General features: G+C 39.5%; 1 protein-coding gene across 1 annotated transcript; it reads left to right on the forward strand.

The window, feature by feature from the left end:
- The first annotated feature begins 9,641 nt into the window (after positions 1–9,641).
- LOC134823594 (protein CBFA2T3-like) lies at positions 9,642–16,738 on the forward strand. Its single transcript, XM_063835128.1, has 8 exons — positions 9,642–10,105; positions 12,466–12,589; positions 12,709–12,816; positions 14,011–14,085; positions 14,315–14,429; positions 14,699–14,869; positions 15,170–15,312; positions 16,288–16,738. Exons 1-8 carry the CDS (start codon positions 9,642–9,644, stop codon positions 16,417–16,419), a joined length of 1,332 nt encoding a protein of 443 aa, XP_063691198.1. The 3' UTR covers positions 16,420–16,738.
- Positions 16,739–17,820: the final 1,082 nt, after the last annotated feature.

A 17,820-nucleotide genomic window follows, 5' to 3' on the forward strand; every position in this document is an offset into this window, starting at 1 on the left:
GAAGAAGAGGAGGAGGATGAAGAAGAGGACCCAGGAGGAGGACTCAGGAGGAAGAGGAGGAAGAGGACTCAGGAGGAGGACTTAGGAGGACTGAGAAGAAGGACTGAGGAGAACTGAGGAGGAGGAGGAGTGAATAAGAGGAGGAGGGGGACTTAGGAGGACTGAGAAGGAGGACTGAGGAGAACTGAGGAGGATGAGGACTGAGGAAGAGGACTGAGGAGTACTGAGGAGGATGGCTGAGGAGGATGGCTGAGGAGGATGACTGAGGAGGATGACTGAGAGGGAGGAGGAGGAGGAGAAGGACTGAGGAGAAGGAGAAGGAGGAGAACCTAAGAGGAGTATTCAGGAGGAAGAGGAGGAGGAGGACTCAGGAGGAGAACTTAGGAGGACTGAAAAGGAAGAGGACTGAGGAGAACTGAGGAGGAGGAGGACTGAATAGGAGGAGGAGGAAGGACTGGGGGAGGACTGAGGAGGAGGAAGACTGACGAGAAGGATGAGGAGGACTGAGGAGGAGGACTTAGGACTGAGGATGAAGAGGAGGAGGATGAAGAGGAGGAGGAGGACCCAGGAGGAGGAGGACCCAGGAGGAGGATGAGGACTGACGAGGAGGAGGAGGACTGAGGAGGATTGAGGAGGATTGCTGAGGAGGGTGACTGATGGGAGGAGGAGGAGGAGGAGGAAGAGGACTGAGGAGGAGGAGAAGGACTGAGGAGGAGAAGGAGGACCTAGGAGGAGGAGGAGGAGGAGGACCTAGGAGAAGAAGGAGGACCTAGGAGGAGGAGGAGGAGGAGGACTTAGGAGGAGGAGGACTCAGGAGGAGGAGGAGGACTCAAGAGGAGGACTGAGAAGGAGGACTGAGGAGGATGGCTGAGTAGGATGGCTGAGGAGGATGACTGAGGAGGAGGAGGAGAGGGACTGAGGAGGAGAAGGAGGAGGACCTAGGAGGAGGAGGACCAATGAGGAGGACTCAGGAAGAGGACTGAGGAGGACTGAGAAGGAGGAGGACTGAGGAGTACTGAGGAGGAGGAGGAGTGAATAAGAGGAGGAGGGGGACTTAGGAGGACTGAGAAGGAGGACTGAGGAGAACTGAGGAGGATGAGGACTGAGGAAGAGGACTGAGGAGTACTGAGGAGGATGGCTGAGGAGGATGGCTGAGGAGGATGACTGAGGAGGATGACTGAGAGGGAGGAGGAGGAGGAGAAGGACTGAGGAGAAGGATAAGGAGGAGAACCTAAGAGGAGTATTCAGGAGGAAGAGGAGGAGGAGGACTCAGGAGGAGAACTTAGGAGGACTGAAAAGGAAGAGGACTGAGGAGAACTGAGGAGGAGGAGGACTGAATAGGAGGAGGAGGAAGGACTGGGGGAGGACTGAGGAGGAGGAAGACTGACGAGAAGGATGAGGAGGACTGAGGAGGAGGACTTAGGACTGAGGATGAAGAGGAGGAGGATGAAGAGGAGGAGGAGGACCCAGGAGGAGGAGGACCCAGGAGGAGGATGAGGACTGACGAGGAGGAGGAGGACTGAGGAGGATTGAGGAGGATTGCTGAGGAGGATGACTGATGGGAGGAGGAGGAAGAGGACTGAGGAGGAGGAGAAGGACTGAGGAGGAGAAGGAGGACCTAGGAGGAGGAGGAGGAGGAGGACCTAGGAGAAGAAGGAGGACCTAGGAGGAGGAGGAGGAGGAGGACTTAGGAGGAGGAGGACTCAGGAGGAGGAGGAGGACTCAAGAGGAGGACTGAGAAGGAGGACTGAGGAGGATGGCTGAGTAGGATGGCTGAGGAGGATGACTGAGGAGGAGGAGGAGAGGGACTGAGGAGGAGAAGGAGGAGGACCTAGGAGGAGGAGGACCAATGAGGAGGACTCAGGAAGAGGACTGAGGAGGACTGAGAAGGAGGAGGACTGAGGAGTACTGAGGAGGATGGCTGAGGAGGATGACTGAGAGGGAGGAGGAGAAGAAGGACTGAGGAGAAGGAGAAGGAGGAGGACCTAGGAGGAGGAGGACCCAGTAGGAGGACTGAGGAGGAAGAGGAGGAGGAGGACTCAGGAGAAGGATGAGGAGGAGGACTGAGGAGGAGGACTTAGGAGGAGGAGGAGGAGGAGAAGGAGGAGGACCTAGGAGGAGGAGGACTCAGGAGGAGGAGGACTCAGGAGGAGGACTCAGGAGGAGGACTCAGGAAGAGGACTCCGGAGGAGGACTGAGAATGAGGAGGACTGAGGAGAACTGAGGAGGAGGGGGACTGAGGGAGGACTGAGGAGGAGGGGACTTGGGGAGGACTGAAGAGGAGGAGGACTGACGAGAAGGATGAGGAGGAGGACTGATGAGGAGGACTGATGATTGAGGAGGAGGAAGAGGAGGAGGAGGAGGAAGAGGAGGAGGAAGCATCTAAATGTTATTTCCATTTTTGTTATTTTTTGTCCGTTTTTGTCCGCTCTATTTTTTGTCCGTTTTGAAAATATAGGGTACCGAACGGACAAAAAACATGATGGGCATAAATGTGCATTAATGTATATGTATATTTCAGCAAAATTCTATAATACTGACATTAATGACCGTTGTATGCCCCCCGTCAGCCCCAGCCCCGGCTATATTGGGGCTCCCCGGCCCCGGTCAGAATCCTGCCCCCGGTCGACCACTGATAAAAAGTTAACTCACTGGATTTGTCCAAAAGCGAGAGAAAGTACTGAGAAAGCACTTATACGTCACCACCAGAGGGCCTAGAGAGGTTATCTTTGTCTGTTTAATTGAATATTGAGTATATAATATGAGATTTAAGATGAACATGATAGATATAATGTCCAAATTCTAAAGTTCCACCAAAATTGAGTCACATTAAACTTGGTTAACACAACAATTTTCTTCATTATAGTAGGTGATTTGACATAGTGAAGTGTAAACTAAATTATTATTTATAATAATTACCTGTCGGAGGGATTTAAGTGTTCCTTTGAACAGTCCTTTTCTGGAAGGTTGAGAGCTTTCAATACATCCAGAGAGCCAAATTGGATTCGTCCTTCTTTCGGGCATTATATGCAGTCTTTGATATGATGCCTTGTACATTTTGAAACCCTGCGGTTATCATTATTAAATACTTATAGAGCCTTAGATAAGGGGTTCGTCGTTCACATAATATTGTGTAATTGCAATATAGTAAGGTTACTGTACATTTCCAACCCTTTGTCATGTATATCACAACAGATGATGTTAAAAGCATAATAATATTATGATACAGTTTTACAGTTTTTGTTACGTGTTGATAATCTAGCTCTTATCTCTATTTTATCGCTACATTACAACTGCCGGTTGGATCACTGAACTCGCGGAAGCTACGAACCGTGACAATAAATCTGAGTTTTCAGTTGAAACGTTCAAAAAGCCAGTGAAGTCAGTTTCAGTAAAACATTTGTAATTTGTATTCTGCGTATCAGACTACCGATAATCATGTAAGTACGTTTCTGGATAACAAGAAAGATATGGAGGAGTTGAAGAGCGATCTTATCCGATCGAAAAGTACTGTTATCAAGCTGCAGGCTGAACTTCTGGAAACTAAATCGAAGCAGTTGGAATCCGTGCACTCCAACGTCAAGACCGCCGTTCAAGACACTGGGCAACTTGGTCGTTTAGCTCCGGACAGTCTATGCAACGTCTATGCAACGTCCATGCAACAACAAAAGAACCGTCTATGCAACGTCTATGCAACGTCCCTGCACAATGAACACTCTATGCACACTCCCTGCACGGTCAGTCTATGCAACGTCTATGCAACGTCTATGCAACGTCTATGCAACGTCTATGCAACGTCCCTGCACAGTACCATATGAACACCGGCTACTAGCCGGCTACTAGCCGGCTAGTAGCCACTTTTGTAATAACAGCTCCTCAACTTCACATTAACAACCGGCTACTAACCGGCACTTGAAAAGTGGTCACTAGCCGGCTACTAACCGGCTACTAGCCGGCTAGTGACCACAAAGTGGCTACTAACCGGCTACTAATCGGTCACTAGCCGGCTCTTAAGCGGACCTACTAGCCGGCACTCGAAAAGCGGTCGCTAGCCGGCTGCTAACCGGCTACTAACCGGTTAGTAGCCGGCTAGTGACCGCTTTTCAAGTGCCGGCTAGTAGCCGGTTTAGAACCGGCTACTAATAGGTCTGCTTTAGAGCTCGGCTAATAGCCGGCTAGTGACCGCTTAGTAGCCGGTTAGTAGCCACTTTGTGGTCACTAGCCGGCTAGTAGCCGGTTAGTAGCCGGCTAGTGACCACTTTTCAAGTGCCGGTTAGTAGCCGGTTGTTAATGTGAAGTTGAGGAGCTGTTATTACAAAAGTGGCTACTAGCCGGCTAGTAGCCGGCTAGTAGCCGGTGTTCATATGGTACTGTGCAGGGACGTTGCATAGACGTTGCATAGACGTTGCATAGACGTTGCATAGACTGACCGTGCAGGGAGTGTGCATAGAGTGTTCATTGTGCAGGGACGTTGCATAGACGTTGCATAGACGGTTCTTTTGTTGTTGCACGGACGTTGCATAGACGTTGCATAGACTGTCCGGAGCTAAACGACCAACTTCCCAAAACCACGTTTTGAAGTTATCTGGGTTGGGAGAAAATCAGCCAACAAGACGAGACCAGTCAAAGTTTCGCTAGGTAATTCTAACTTACCGTTCATGAGATATTAGTAAATGCCAAAAAGCTTAGACTGTGTGAAGATCATAAGACTGTTTTCATCTCTCCAGATCGATCACCTGAAGATCGAGCTATCCATCAGCGGTTGGTCTTGGAAATGAAACAGATAGCCAAAGCAGGCATGGCTCCACCGTGTAGGTTCGGGTGGGTGCGCACCCACCCAAAGGATGTTGCACCCACCCAAACGATTCGAAAATGTTCACACAAAAATTGTATAAACTAAGGGTCAATTGACTTCTGTTATCAATTGAGACTGTTTTGGAGATATTAAAATACGTTTAGGAGAGTAAAATTCCAAAATTTTCCAGGGGGCTTCCCCCCGCCGTGCGCCAAGCTGCACCCACCCAAAGTTTTTGAGCTGGAGCCATGCCTGAGCCAAAGAAGACACAAAAAAACATTATTATATCAGAAGTGGTAATATTTGTAGTGAGGACAAGATGTTAGAGAGTGATACATAATAATGAGTGATATACATCCATAAGTTTTTAATTTTGATTGTTGATATAAGCGGGATAAAAATAATTTATTTCATTTGTATTGGACGGGACATACACAAAGATGCTACGTATGGTGCTGGGTATCTCATGGAAGGACAAGGTCAGCAATATAACTTTGTATGGTAGTCTACCAAGGCTGTCAAACAAGTTACGAAGCAGGAGACTAAAAATGGCGGGACACTGCATCAGACATCCTGATCTACTTGCCAGTGATTTAGTCTTATGGAAACCTATGCATGGTAGAGCACAGCAAGGCCGACCAAGACAAAGCTACTTGTCTATGTTACTGAAGGAAATTGGGACAAACTCAAAAGAGGAACTGTAAACCCTGATGCGGGACAGGGATATATGGAGGGGGTTATCTGGCGTAGATCGGACTTAGTTCCGAAAAAATAGTAGTACCTATTTCATTAATAACCTGCATAGTTGAAAAGTTGATTGATGTAGTTTTGATAAACAGGGCGTCGTTCAACTCCACTCATTTCGTTCCAAGCTGGAATGTAGTATTGTTTAGTGTAGGTTTGTTCATGTACCTCTCATCATCAAAGGTTTCAACTTATACAGCATCGATAACATCAACTAACAAAGCTGTTTGAACAGCTTAAGATTCAGTTAAAATTACATTATTCAGATACAGTTTGTGAAATGAAACATTGTCAGCCTGTATTTAATTAATTATAATAATTATGGTAATTTAGCTAAAAATCAAACCATTTGAGTTTTCATTGTTATCAAAATAATTTTGATCTAAATTCGTCTTAATCTGCATGGCTGTGAGCGGATCGAAGTCTTTTAACAAACCACAAGATTCTTAAAGTGATCCGAATGTACACAGAGAACTGTCTTAGCTAGTTCTGGGTCCATAAACATGTCACCTTCTTTCTAATGGTGATTGTCAAGTTTGTTCAGCAACATAATTCAGAATTACAGAAATTATTTGAATCTACTAGAGATGAAATGGCTTAAATAACAAGCAATAGATGTAACTAAACAATTAAATACATATTGTAGTTTGACTACTTCTTTGAAACAATCAAAGAACGGGGGAGCTAAGGGAATGATTGCTCAAAACGAATGATATCTTCATGAAGTCAATGCAGCATCTATACATTTATTCGAAATAAGTGATGGATGAGGGGGTTTAAGTCAGGCATTCCTGACATTTACTCTGATGTCAGGGGCCTTTTATATATTATATTTGAGTATAATACATTTTACCTTATAATCAACCATCACTCCCGTCTAGGAAGTACTATGTATTTGTGTATGTAATTGAGATCGTATCAGCGCCTTTCATTCTACTCAACGCGTTTCATTGATCATATATGTCAAGCTTGTTTAGAGTAGAATGAAACGCGTTGAGTAGAATGAAAGGCGCTGATACGATCTCAATTACATACACAAATACATAGTACTTCCTAGACGGGAGTGATGGTTAATTATAAGGTAAAATGTATTATACTCAAATATAATATATAAAAGGCCCCTGACACTACTACTATTTATAAATTCAAAATCATGTTAAGAAGATAGCAGCAACTAATCCATATTATTTACAGTGCTCTATTTTATGTGTACTGAAGAGTGCCTTTACAATATTCCACTTTGTGGTGTAGATTTCCTCCATATCCAACAGGCAACACTGAATGAGTGATGGATGAGGGGGTTTAAGATAGGTGTTCCTGACATGTATTCAAAATTGCATTGAGAAGATAGCAGTAACTAATCTATATTATTTACAGTGCTCTATTTATGTACTGAAGGGTACCTTTACAATATTTCAGTTTGTGGTAGGGTTCCTCCACATCCAACAGGTAACACGGAATGAGTGATGGATGAGGGGGTTTAAGTAAGGCATTCCTGTCAAAAGATCTATAATTAATCTTGTAAGGGTACCACACAGTAGACATTATATTGTTGATTGTGAACCAAAAGTTTATTCATACCCACAATCGATAAATTATAAATCCAAATAGTCATATAAGCAATGCAATACTAAATTGGTGAAATTGTATTAACAAAAGGTATACAGCCAAGTAAAGGTATCTCAACAATATAACATTGAAGTATTAGAAATGGCACTCTACTATTATAAAACACTTTACTGTACTGTATTAAACAATATTAAATGAAATTAAGCCAGAGAAGGCATGAACTTCAGAAAAGGACAATACACTAACGGTACAAAAACTTAAATGAGTTTCAGGGAAGGGTTACTAAAATTTTACGGTAGCGCTCGATTTTATTCAAAAATTTTCAAAGTGCTCAGCACCACGAAAAATATAATTTTTTCTTCCGCTTTCAAAACTTGTTTTGACGCTGAAAAACTATCAAATAGTATTATTGAACAGTATTAAAACACTTTGTGGGCAAAAATATTTCATTTTGGATGTATAAAGAGCCGATAAAATTTAGCGCGCAAAAAAACATTTTTTTGGAAGGTTTTTTAAAATTTTGACCAGGTTAACTCTTATGTGCGCTTATGAACTTAATATTAGCTAATGCGGCATATTGAAATGTATCAGAAACCGAAATATCTAAGCTTTTCCTTGAAATTAACCTATCGATAATCCTGAAAAACCTCAAAAAATGACCATTTTTAGGGCCAAAAATCGGTTTTTTTCAAATAAAACCAGGTTAACCCCATTTTCAACACTTCCCACTACCATCAATCGATTCAGGGGCCAAAAATACGTCTTTTAAGACATGTCTGATGACCCTGGTGTATCGAGCCGAAAATCCCCGTAACAGCTCCTACTACCAAGTCCCCTAAGCTTAATAAGATATTTGGTATAAAAGTACTGCTAGTTATATACATGTATAAAATATATTTTTATTTGCTTTAATTAATTGATATTAAATAAAATTGTTGTTTTCTTGAATTTCTTCTTCACCTAGACATGAGTCTACGCGAATACTTTGTGACGCGCTTGTTTCAAAAGTAGAATAGAATCCTGCATGCCGCCTTCGGTGGTCGCGCGCTACTGCAAGCGAGAGGGCTCTGGATAGAGCAAAAATTTTTCGAAGTAGCGCGCGCCGCTTTTTTTCAATTTTAACCCGAAGTAAATGCTACAAAGTAATGCTACAAAGCAAAGTAATATTTTGACCATTGTTAATGATCAGGCCCGGCGCGCGCTACTTCGTAGCACTTGCCATCGGGCTATTTTGAGAAGAAAGAGGCGCGCGCTACTTCGAAGAAATTTAGACGAGTAACATCCGTCAAAGTAATATTACAAAGTAGTGCTACAAAGTAGTGCGCGCCAGGCTAGTCCCCCAAGAGGACCAAAGTGCAAAGAAATTGCTGCTAACTGCTAGCTGCTAACTACTGCTGACTGCTGCTAACTGCTGCTGTCGCGCACGCCGCTAGCAGCAGTTAGCCGCTAGCAGTTATGCAAGTTAGCCGCAGTTCCTTTGCACTTTGGTCAACGCAATAATTTAACAAATGATACTTGTAAAATTGAAAATATTTGTTGCAAGACCGTCGACGAGTCCAACTTGGCGCGCGTTTTAGTGAGTTATAAATCTACAACGCAATAATTAAACGCAAATTAATGAATTTTGTCAAATTAAAGAATTTTATCAAATAAATGAATTTTGTCAAATTAATGAATTTTGTCAAATTATTTAGCAATTTTACAAATCCGCGCTCCGAAGGCCGTGCCTAATTTACTAGGCCGCGCTCAGCCTGTCATTCCGCCGAATCTCTATTCTTTATGTTTATGAACATAATAGAGGTCCCCTTACAATATGACGCAAAAATGGCCCTCCTCGGCCATGGCCGAGGAGGGTCATTTTTAAAAAATAAAATAAAAAACCATACTCACGTGGCCGAGGAGGGTCATTCAGCCGAAGAGGGTCATTTTTAAAATGGCCCTGCTAGGCCATGGCCGAGGAGGACCATTTTTGCGTCATATTGTTTGGCCCTGCTCGGCCATGGCCGAGCAGGGCCATTTTAAAAAAGTGACCCTCCCTGGCCGAATGACCCTCCTCGGCCACGTGAGTATGGTTTTTTATTTTATTTTTAAAATGACCCTCCTCGGCCACCATACTTAACATTCAAGAATTATTAAATTCTTGCATTAGTATTCACAGTATATTTTAAATCTTTTCTAAGCTATATCTCTACTTACTTAGTATTCAAGTTACTTTCAGGGAGGAATACTATGGTTATTTGACAAACAACCATCTTTAATTTATATATAAATTTGTCGTATATAATATCATGTCAGTAATGAAGAGGAACATAACGATTATCTTATTGGTGTCATCCTTATGTGGCAGAGAAGCGTATCATAAATCTTTATTCCACTGGGAGGTTTGATTAGGTTTTTAAAATAGGATAATGTTCATGTTTTGACAAATTTTTAAAATATTGTATTTGATAAATAATTAATGTTCGTGGGAAAATATTTATTATATATTTTTCACAAAGCTGCAAACTGCCACAAGATACGAAACATTGCAAAAATGAAACCATTCCTCTCTGAAACTCAAATGCAAATCATCGTGCAATCTCTTATCATCAGTTCCCTTGACTACTGTAATGCACTTTACTTTGGAGCTAATCATTCTGTTTTGAAACAGCTACAATCTCTGCAAAACAGAGCATGCCGCTTAGTCAAAGGTCTAAAGAAAAGAGAAGAAGTTGATCCCTACATAAAAGAACTTCATTGGCTCAAGGTACAAGAACGTATTGAATTTAAAATACTCCTGTTAACTTTCAAACTGCTCCATGGGCTAGCACCTTCATACCTGTCAAACCTTGTAAAGTACAATTCCAGTGGTGGAAGAGATGTGTCTCTTCATTGCCCCATAAACAGTCCACCTAGAGCCTTCTCTTCATCTGCTCCAAGATTATGGAACAATCTTCCTCAAGAAATCAGGAAATGTGTAAACATCAAGGACTTTAAGGGAAAACTTAAAGCTCACCTGTTTAGAAAGTCCTTTGATTTGTACTGAGTAACTTATCCTTTATTGAAGGTTAAAATTTAAATAAAATGTTTATCTTATAGCAGGTCAATTTCACGCTTAAAATTAAATTATTTTAAGCTATTAGTTTTCAAGGATTTTTGGGCAACTTTTAAGATAATAATCTTTTTTTGCGTTTCATTGTGTCTGCCAACAAAATTGTAGTGTAGGTCGGAAAAGGAGGCTCTATCCTAGGACACCAACATTTTTTGGGTTGGCACCCGGGAGAAAGCTACCTTATTCTTTGTATTTTGTCTCAAGCACTAGAGCATCTTTTTTCTTCTCTTTTGTTCACTGTCTCTACTTTTATCTTTTTATGTTGCCCAGATTGTTTAGTATGACTGTATTGGATTTTCAGATATAATCTTTATCATCAGTTACTGTTCTGCAGTAAACTTTTTCAATCATTTTCTATTGTATATATTGGAAACTTCAGATTGTTTGTATATTTGGAGTCTATAGAATTTCTATGGATTTTTTAAAGAAATTTTTATAAAAATTTTTTAAAGAGTTTTTATAAAATTTTTGTATCAGGGAATTTCATCTAGTCCTCTGTTAGAAAACCTGCTAACCCTTCTTGGATATCTGCTTGTTAGGTGCATCTGCTTTATTTAGTCACGTTATATTTTACAGTTTTTATCGCCTGTTTTCTGAACAGTTTCTTGTTCCACCTCCGTCTAAGGCAAAGATGCACACTCTCGTTAATTTAAGTGTCATTTACAGCTGTGCATAAGGGTTAAATTTAAATTATTTAACCTTTTGGTGCTGTATAAAAATAACATTAATTTATTATTATTATTATAGTGCGATGATATTTTGTAGACATGATGTGATGTCATAATTTTGGACAACCTGACTATTTTTGGACACCCTGTAAATTGGTAACTCACACATAATTCGTGTATCAGCTGGGTCTTAGCATACCTCTTGGTTTGAGTATATAGTTCCATTAAGTGCTCAAATTTATTTGGATATTATATTAATTTTTTAATGATTTTTTACACACATGCAAACATATAAGTACAAGTAGACACATAAGTTACCTACCTACATGACGTGCTTGATTGACAAGTAAATGTTGCCGCTACTGCACCACGGGAGCGCTTTGGTACAGTATTTAAGATATGAGTTAATCTTGATACAGTAAACCCTGGTATAGCAATGAAACAAATTTTCAATGAAACAAAACCCTGGTATACCGCGCCTGATTTACCCCAAAACCTGATTTACCCCAAAACCTGATTTACCCCAAACCCTGATTTACCCCAAACCCTGATTTACCCCAAACCCTGATTTACCCCAAACCCTGATTTACCCCAAAACCTGATTTACCACAAACCCTGATTTACCTCAAACCCTGATTTACCCCAAACCCTGATTTACCCCAAAACCTGATTTACCCCAAAACCTGAATTACCCCAAACCCTGATTTACCCCAAAACCTGATTTACCCCAAACCCTGATTTACCCCAAAACCTGATTTACCCCAAACCCAGATTTACCCCAAACCCTGATTTACCCCAAACCCTGATTTACCCCAAACCCTGATTTACCCCAAACCCTGATTTACCCCAAACCCTGATTTACCCCCAAAACCTGATTTACCCCAAACCCTGATTTACCCCAAAACCTGATTTACCCCAAACCCAGATTTACCCCAAACCCTGATTTACCCCAAACCCTGATTTACCCCAAACCCTGATTTACCCCAAACCCTGATTTACCCCAAACCCTGATTTACCCCAAACCCTGATTTACCCCAAAACCTGATTTACCCCCAAAACCCGATTTACCCCAAACCCTGATTTACCCCAAACCCTGATTTACTCCAAAACCTGATTTACCCCCAAAACCTGATTTACCCCAAATAGGGTCAAAAAATCCTGATTTACCGCCTACCCCAATTTATTGCAGATGTTTCCTTTCCCCAAATTCTGCTGTAAATTGGGTTTTACTGTACTTGGTGTGTGCAAAATAATATTCAGGCCTGCGTATCCCATTAGACATATTTTGTACCTTTCCTTGAATTAAGTAGCCTTAAACATACACAGGCATACATAATTGTTTTGAAAAATGTACTTATTTTATTGACTTTCTGTAAATCTACTCTGTAGAGTAGAATTTTTCAAAACCGATAAAAATTGCCTCCTCGATATTGCATAAAAAAATGTACTGTACAAATTTGTAGAAAGTTTTTGCTCAATAGATCAGAAAAATTAGCCCCATTCATAATTTTAGGTAGGGGCAGTTCTTGGGAAATTTTTTGGTAAAAATTTTGGTGAACTTGCTTATGTTAAACAATTGCTGACCCACCCTTATTCAGTATGAAAATGCCGGGGCCTCTTGATGAAACTGTAAGCTGTTACTTTACACTTGCTCGACCTCTAGCAAAACTGAAACGACTGCTTACGACAATACAACAAACTGCAAACAATATCAGTCCTCAGGTAAGTGCAACAAACTAATCGTTTATTTTGTACACATTTTGTACCCACAGTATACCCTAAAATTGATTTACTGAGGCAATTTTCTACTTCGATTTTCATCGACAAATGTTTATTTTTAGGTGAGTGAAAGTGTGCAGACTCTGATTGTCAACTTAGTAAACAATGTAGTCACACCCGAAGATTTCCAAAACGAAGTTCAGAATCAGATACAGTTTTCTCTTAAACAGGTTGAAAATCTAGTTACCATAGTTACACTACTAGTTACCATGGTTACACTACTAGTTACCATAGTTACACTACTAGTTACCATAGTAACACTACTAGTTACCATAGTTACTCTACTAGTTACCATGGTTACACTACTAGTTACCATAGTTACACTACTTATACTAGTTACCATAGTAACACTACTAGTTACCATAGTTACTCTACTAGTTACCATAGTTACACTACTAGTTACCATGGTTACACTACTAGTTACCATAGTTACACTACTAGTTACCATAGTTACACTACTAGTTACCATAGTTACACTACTAGCTACCATAGTTACACTACTAGTTACCATGGTTACACTACTAGTTACCATGGTTACACTACTAGTTACCATAGTTACACTACTAGTTACCATAGTTACACTACTAGTTACCATAGTTACACTATTATTTTCCATAGTTACACTACTAGTTACCATGGTTATACTACTAGTTACCATGGTTACACTACTAGTTATCATAGTTACTCTACTAGTTACCATAGTTACACTACTAGTTACCATGATTACACTACTAGTTACCATGGTTATACTACTAGTTACCATGGTTACACTACTAGTTACCATGGTTACACTACTAGTTACCATAGTTACACTACTAGTTACCATAGTTACACTACTAGTTACCATAGTTACACTACTAGTTACCATGGTTACACTACTAGTTACCATGGTTACACTACTAGTTACCATGGTTACACTACTAGTTACCATAGTTACACTACTAGTTACCATAGTTACACTACTAGTTACCATAGTTACACTACTAGTTACCATAGTTACACTATTAGTTACCATAGTTACACTACTAGTTACCATGGTTATACTACTAGTTACCATGGTTACACTACTAGTTACCATAGTTACACTACTAGTTACCATAGTTACACTACAGGTTGCTAATATCATTGTTGAAATATTCATATATATATATTATTTGTTGTTTTTGTAAAGTGTATCTACTTAAACTAAGTTCAGTAAAACCCCGATTTACTGCGGAGTTTGGAGAAAGAAAACAATTGCGGTAAATCAGGGTTTGCGATAAATCGGGGTTTTATTGTATTGGATTACTTATTCAGCAATTCAAAATTATTTTTACTTTTATATTTTTATACATATTTTAATCAAATGATTTAATGACTTTCAGTTTGTGGTGCCATTCCTCACATCAACTTTACCTTTACTGCAAGAGGAGATACATGGCTGCAGAAAACATGAAATGGTAATGATCATTGGGGTTATAATTTATACATAATATAGTGTAGATTATATATTTGATTATTGGGTTATGAACAGAAACGTCATTGGATAGATAAAATATAGGATATATCCTGGTTTCCTAGAATAGAAATTCTTTTAAAGGTAGCTACCCTTTCTAAATCACATAAATGGACTAGCAGTTTTTCCAAAGCTTATATAACCAAATGTATACGATGATACCACAACTGTAGGGATTAGATAACGAGATAGGTGAGAAAGTAGAATGCTCCAGAAAAAGGAGTGCTCCAGTATCACCCATATCAAGCAGGGTACTCAAGCAGCCCTGCTTACCTCCTAGCAGCAATAGTAAGTGCAATCTCTTGTTAGGTAAATATAATTCTCTTTAGAAGAATTTACTTGAAGAAATTTTGAATATTGAATTTAATCCAAATTCATAAAATGCATGGAAATCAAATCAAATTGAAGCTTTTGGTTTCAATCTCTGCAATGTATAATAAAATGAACATATTACCTATATGAATCATGACAGCACGGCTCATAAACTCATGGCAGATATTTGAAGGTCGTACAAGTCTTGAGAGCAATAGCTGAACTTATCTCAAACGATTTTTCAGAAATAACAATCAAGCGAGCTCTGCTCATCAGTTCCTGTTTAAAGATCTTGAGCCACGAGTTAGAGAAAGATCTAACAAAATTGAAAGAAGATAATGTTACAGAGGAAACTGCGGATTTAGATTTAACTAACGAATTGAACATACTGACATCTCTACTCTCTTGTCTCAGCGGTAGTGAAATAATAATGAAATAATAGTGAAATAATATTGAAATAATAGTGAAATAATAGTGAAATAATGATTTAAAAAATTATTTTAAAAGAATTTCAACTTTTAAATAAGTTCCACCTCTGTGACTGAACAAATCTAAGTCGCTCGATCATAGATGATAGCCATGGTTTGCTGTGCTAGTGTCGAATTGTCATCCTAACTCCATCCAGTGTCATCTGACATCATCTGAGATCACGAGGACTGCCAAACTTGTTTTGCTAAATAATAACAGTAAAGTTCCGAATAAGACTATATCTGCAGATTCAGAACACACACAAACGATCATATCAGAAGTGAAGACCCTTTTGAAGACGGTGTGTGAAGAGAGTGTGGAGCGCGCTCGCGCGGACTTAACTGCACAGTCCGACGACAAGGACCAATCCTGTTGGAACTGTGGCCGAAAGGTAGATCTTATATTCCTCCATTAGGTTAATTAATGGAAGAGTTATTTTGTATCTTAATATTATAACTAAGGGGAAGAGAGAGGGAAGTGAACTACTTATAGTACTCCCCTAATTAGGGTTGACAAGATGATGACCTTGTTTTATCTCTCAGTACCCCCTAATTAGGGTTGACAAGATGATGACCTTGTTTTATCTCTCAGTGCCCCCCCCCCCCCCCCTAATTAAGGTTGACAAGATGATGACCTTGTTTTATCTCTCAGTACCCCCTAATTAGGGTTGACAAGATGATGACCTTGTTTTATCTCTCAGTACCCCCTAATTAGGGTTGACAAGATGATGACCTTATTTTATCTCTCAGTACCCCCTAATTAGGGTTGACAAGATGATGACCTTGTTTTATCTCTCAGTACCCCTAATTAGGGTTGACAAAATTATGACCTTGTTTTATCTCTCAGTACCCCCTAATTAGGGTTGACAAGATGATGACCTTGTTTTATCTCTCAGTACCCCTAATTAGGGTTGACAAAACTATGACCTTGTTTTATCTCTCGGTACCCCCTAATTAGGGTTGACAAGATGATGACCTCAAGTTTTATCTCTCAGTACCCCCTAATTAGGGTTGACAAGATGATGACCTTGTTTTATCTCTTAGTACCCCCCTAATTAGGGTTGACAAAATGATGACCTTGTTTTATCTCTCAGTACCCCCTAATTAGGGTTGACAAGATGATGACCTTGTTTTATCTCTCAGTACCCCCTAATTAGGGTTGACAAGATGATGACCTTGTTTTATCTCTCAGTACCCCCTAATTAGGGTTGACAAGATGACGACCTTGTTTTATCTCTCAGTACCCCCCTAATTAGGGTTGACAAGATGATGACCTTGTTTTATCTCTCAGTACCCCCCTAATTAGTTAGAGTTGACAAGATGATGACCTTGTTTTATCTCTCAATGTTAATTGTTTTATCTCTCAGGCGTCAGAGTCATGTAGTGGGTGTAAAGATGCTAAATACTGTGGGACGTTCTGCCAACTAAAACATTGGGAAGCTCACCATAAAACTTGTAAAACTGAAACTTTAAACAGTAATGATGAGGACTTATCTTAATTAATATTAAGGACGTGTTTTGGATCATGACATTTTGTTCAGCCATACTAGACACAGCCATTAAACAGTAAACACTGAATTATACATTGGAACTTATGTCGTTAAAAAGTACCAAATTTGTGATTTTGAATATTATATTAAATTATATTAAACATATTTGAATAATGTGATATGTAGACCTGACACTTTTAAATTAGTTCTAAAACAAAAATTAGCGGTTTCAACGTTTTACGATTACACATTTTATCATGGGAAAATTTGTGTTTTCAAGATAATTGCATGCATAAAATCAAGACCACAATTTTATGGTTAATGTAGCAAAGAAATAAGAGCATTCAGAAAAACAAAGTTATCAATATTATGCAAATTTTAAACATTGATATTGGCAATCTTTACAAAGAAAAGTAATTTGGGAAATATTTTGCATAGCAGTCATACTGCAGATGAACTGATGCATGGTTGACGGGGCAAAGGGGAATTGTAATATTCTGTTCAAATTTCCCGATATCAATTAATGTAGGTGAATAATCTGGATTTTCAGATCACTAGTGGACTCACTTACGTCTGATAGCTAAATTTTACGGTCTTTTAGCACCTTCGAATATTGTACATTATAAGCAAACTTCTATTTGCTTTCTGTAATTATCATTTACATTTTAGATAATTTTCTAGCAGTAGGAAGTAAAAAACCCGCGATGGGGTGGCTTGTGCCTCAATAGGATATCAAATAAATTTATATTGTGGTTCAAATCATTCATTCCATCAATATAAGTAAATAATCTTATAAATAATCTTGTAGTAATTTATGCTTTTAGCACACATTATAACTACATCACAATATAAATACGTCCATTTTAATATTAACTTGCTTTAATGTTTTTTAGCCAGCTATTCGTATTTGTAACTAAATAGACCAATCATTAATTCCTTATATTATGTTGATTATTTCGACTAGCAGGAACCCGTATAATATAACCCTAAACGGTGTCAAGACTCAAGAGACTAAAATAATTATTACCTATTTAATTGGGGTCCAAATTTTGGGCTCTAAAATCATTATTCCTTGGCCAATTTTTTATTTTTTCATGCTGATTCGGAGGCCATTAAAACATTTGAGCCAGTCAAAAAAGTTTCGGTTGTATATCTTTAACGGTTTTTGTGGAAAGTCGCGTTAAAGTTGATGCCGTGGTGTCAGTAAAATGGCACAGATATATATCGTCTCGCTTTATACAGTATATAGTAAGATATTAGAAGTGAACATTTAAAAAGTGGTGACATTATCATGTCTTTCCCTTCTGACCCAAATATATTTCCTTGATATACCTAATATTGTATTTAAAGACTAACATATCATCGTATTTATCTGTAGATCTATGTTAAATGTCACGGTACTTGTGTCAC

This window comes from Bolinopsis microptera, chromosome 11 (assembly GCF_026151205.1).
Source record: "Bolinopsis microptera isolate Bmic1 chromosome 11, MBARI_Bmic_1.0, whole genome shotgun sequence".
Lineage (NCBI taxonomy): Eukaryota > Metazoa > Ctenophora > Tentaculata > Lobata > Bolinopsidae > Bolinopsis > Bolinopsis microptera.

Excerpts from the sequence above, each read along its gene's own strand:
- LOC134823594 (XM_063835128.1), top strand. The coding sequence starts at position 9,642 with ATGAAACCATTCCTCTCTGAAACTCAAATGCAAATCATCGTGCAATCT. Across the intron at positions 14,086-14,314 it reads GCTGCAGAAAACATGAAATG|GGATTAGATAACGAGATAGG; the intron begins GTAATGATCATT and ends CCACAACTGTAG. Across the intron at positions 14,870-15,169 it reads TCTACTCTCTTGTCTCAGCG|ATTCAGAACACACACAAACG; the intron begins GTAGTGAAATAA and ends CTATATCTGCAG.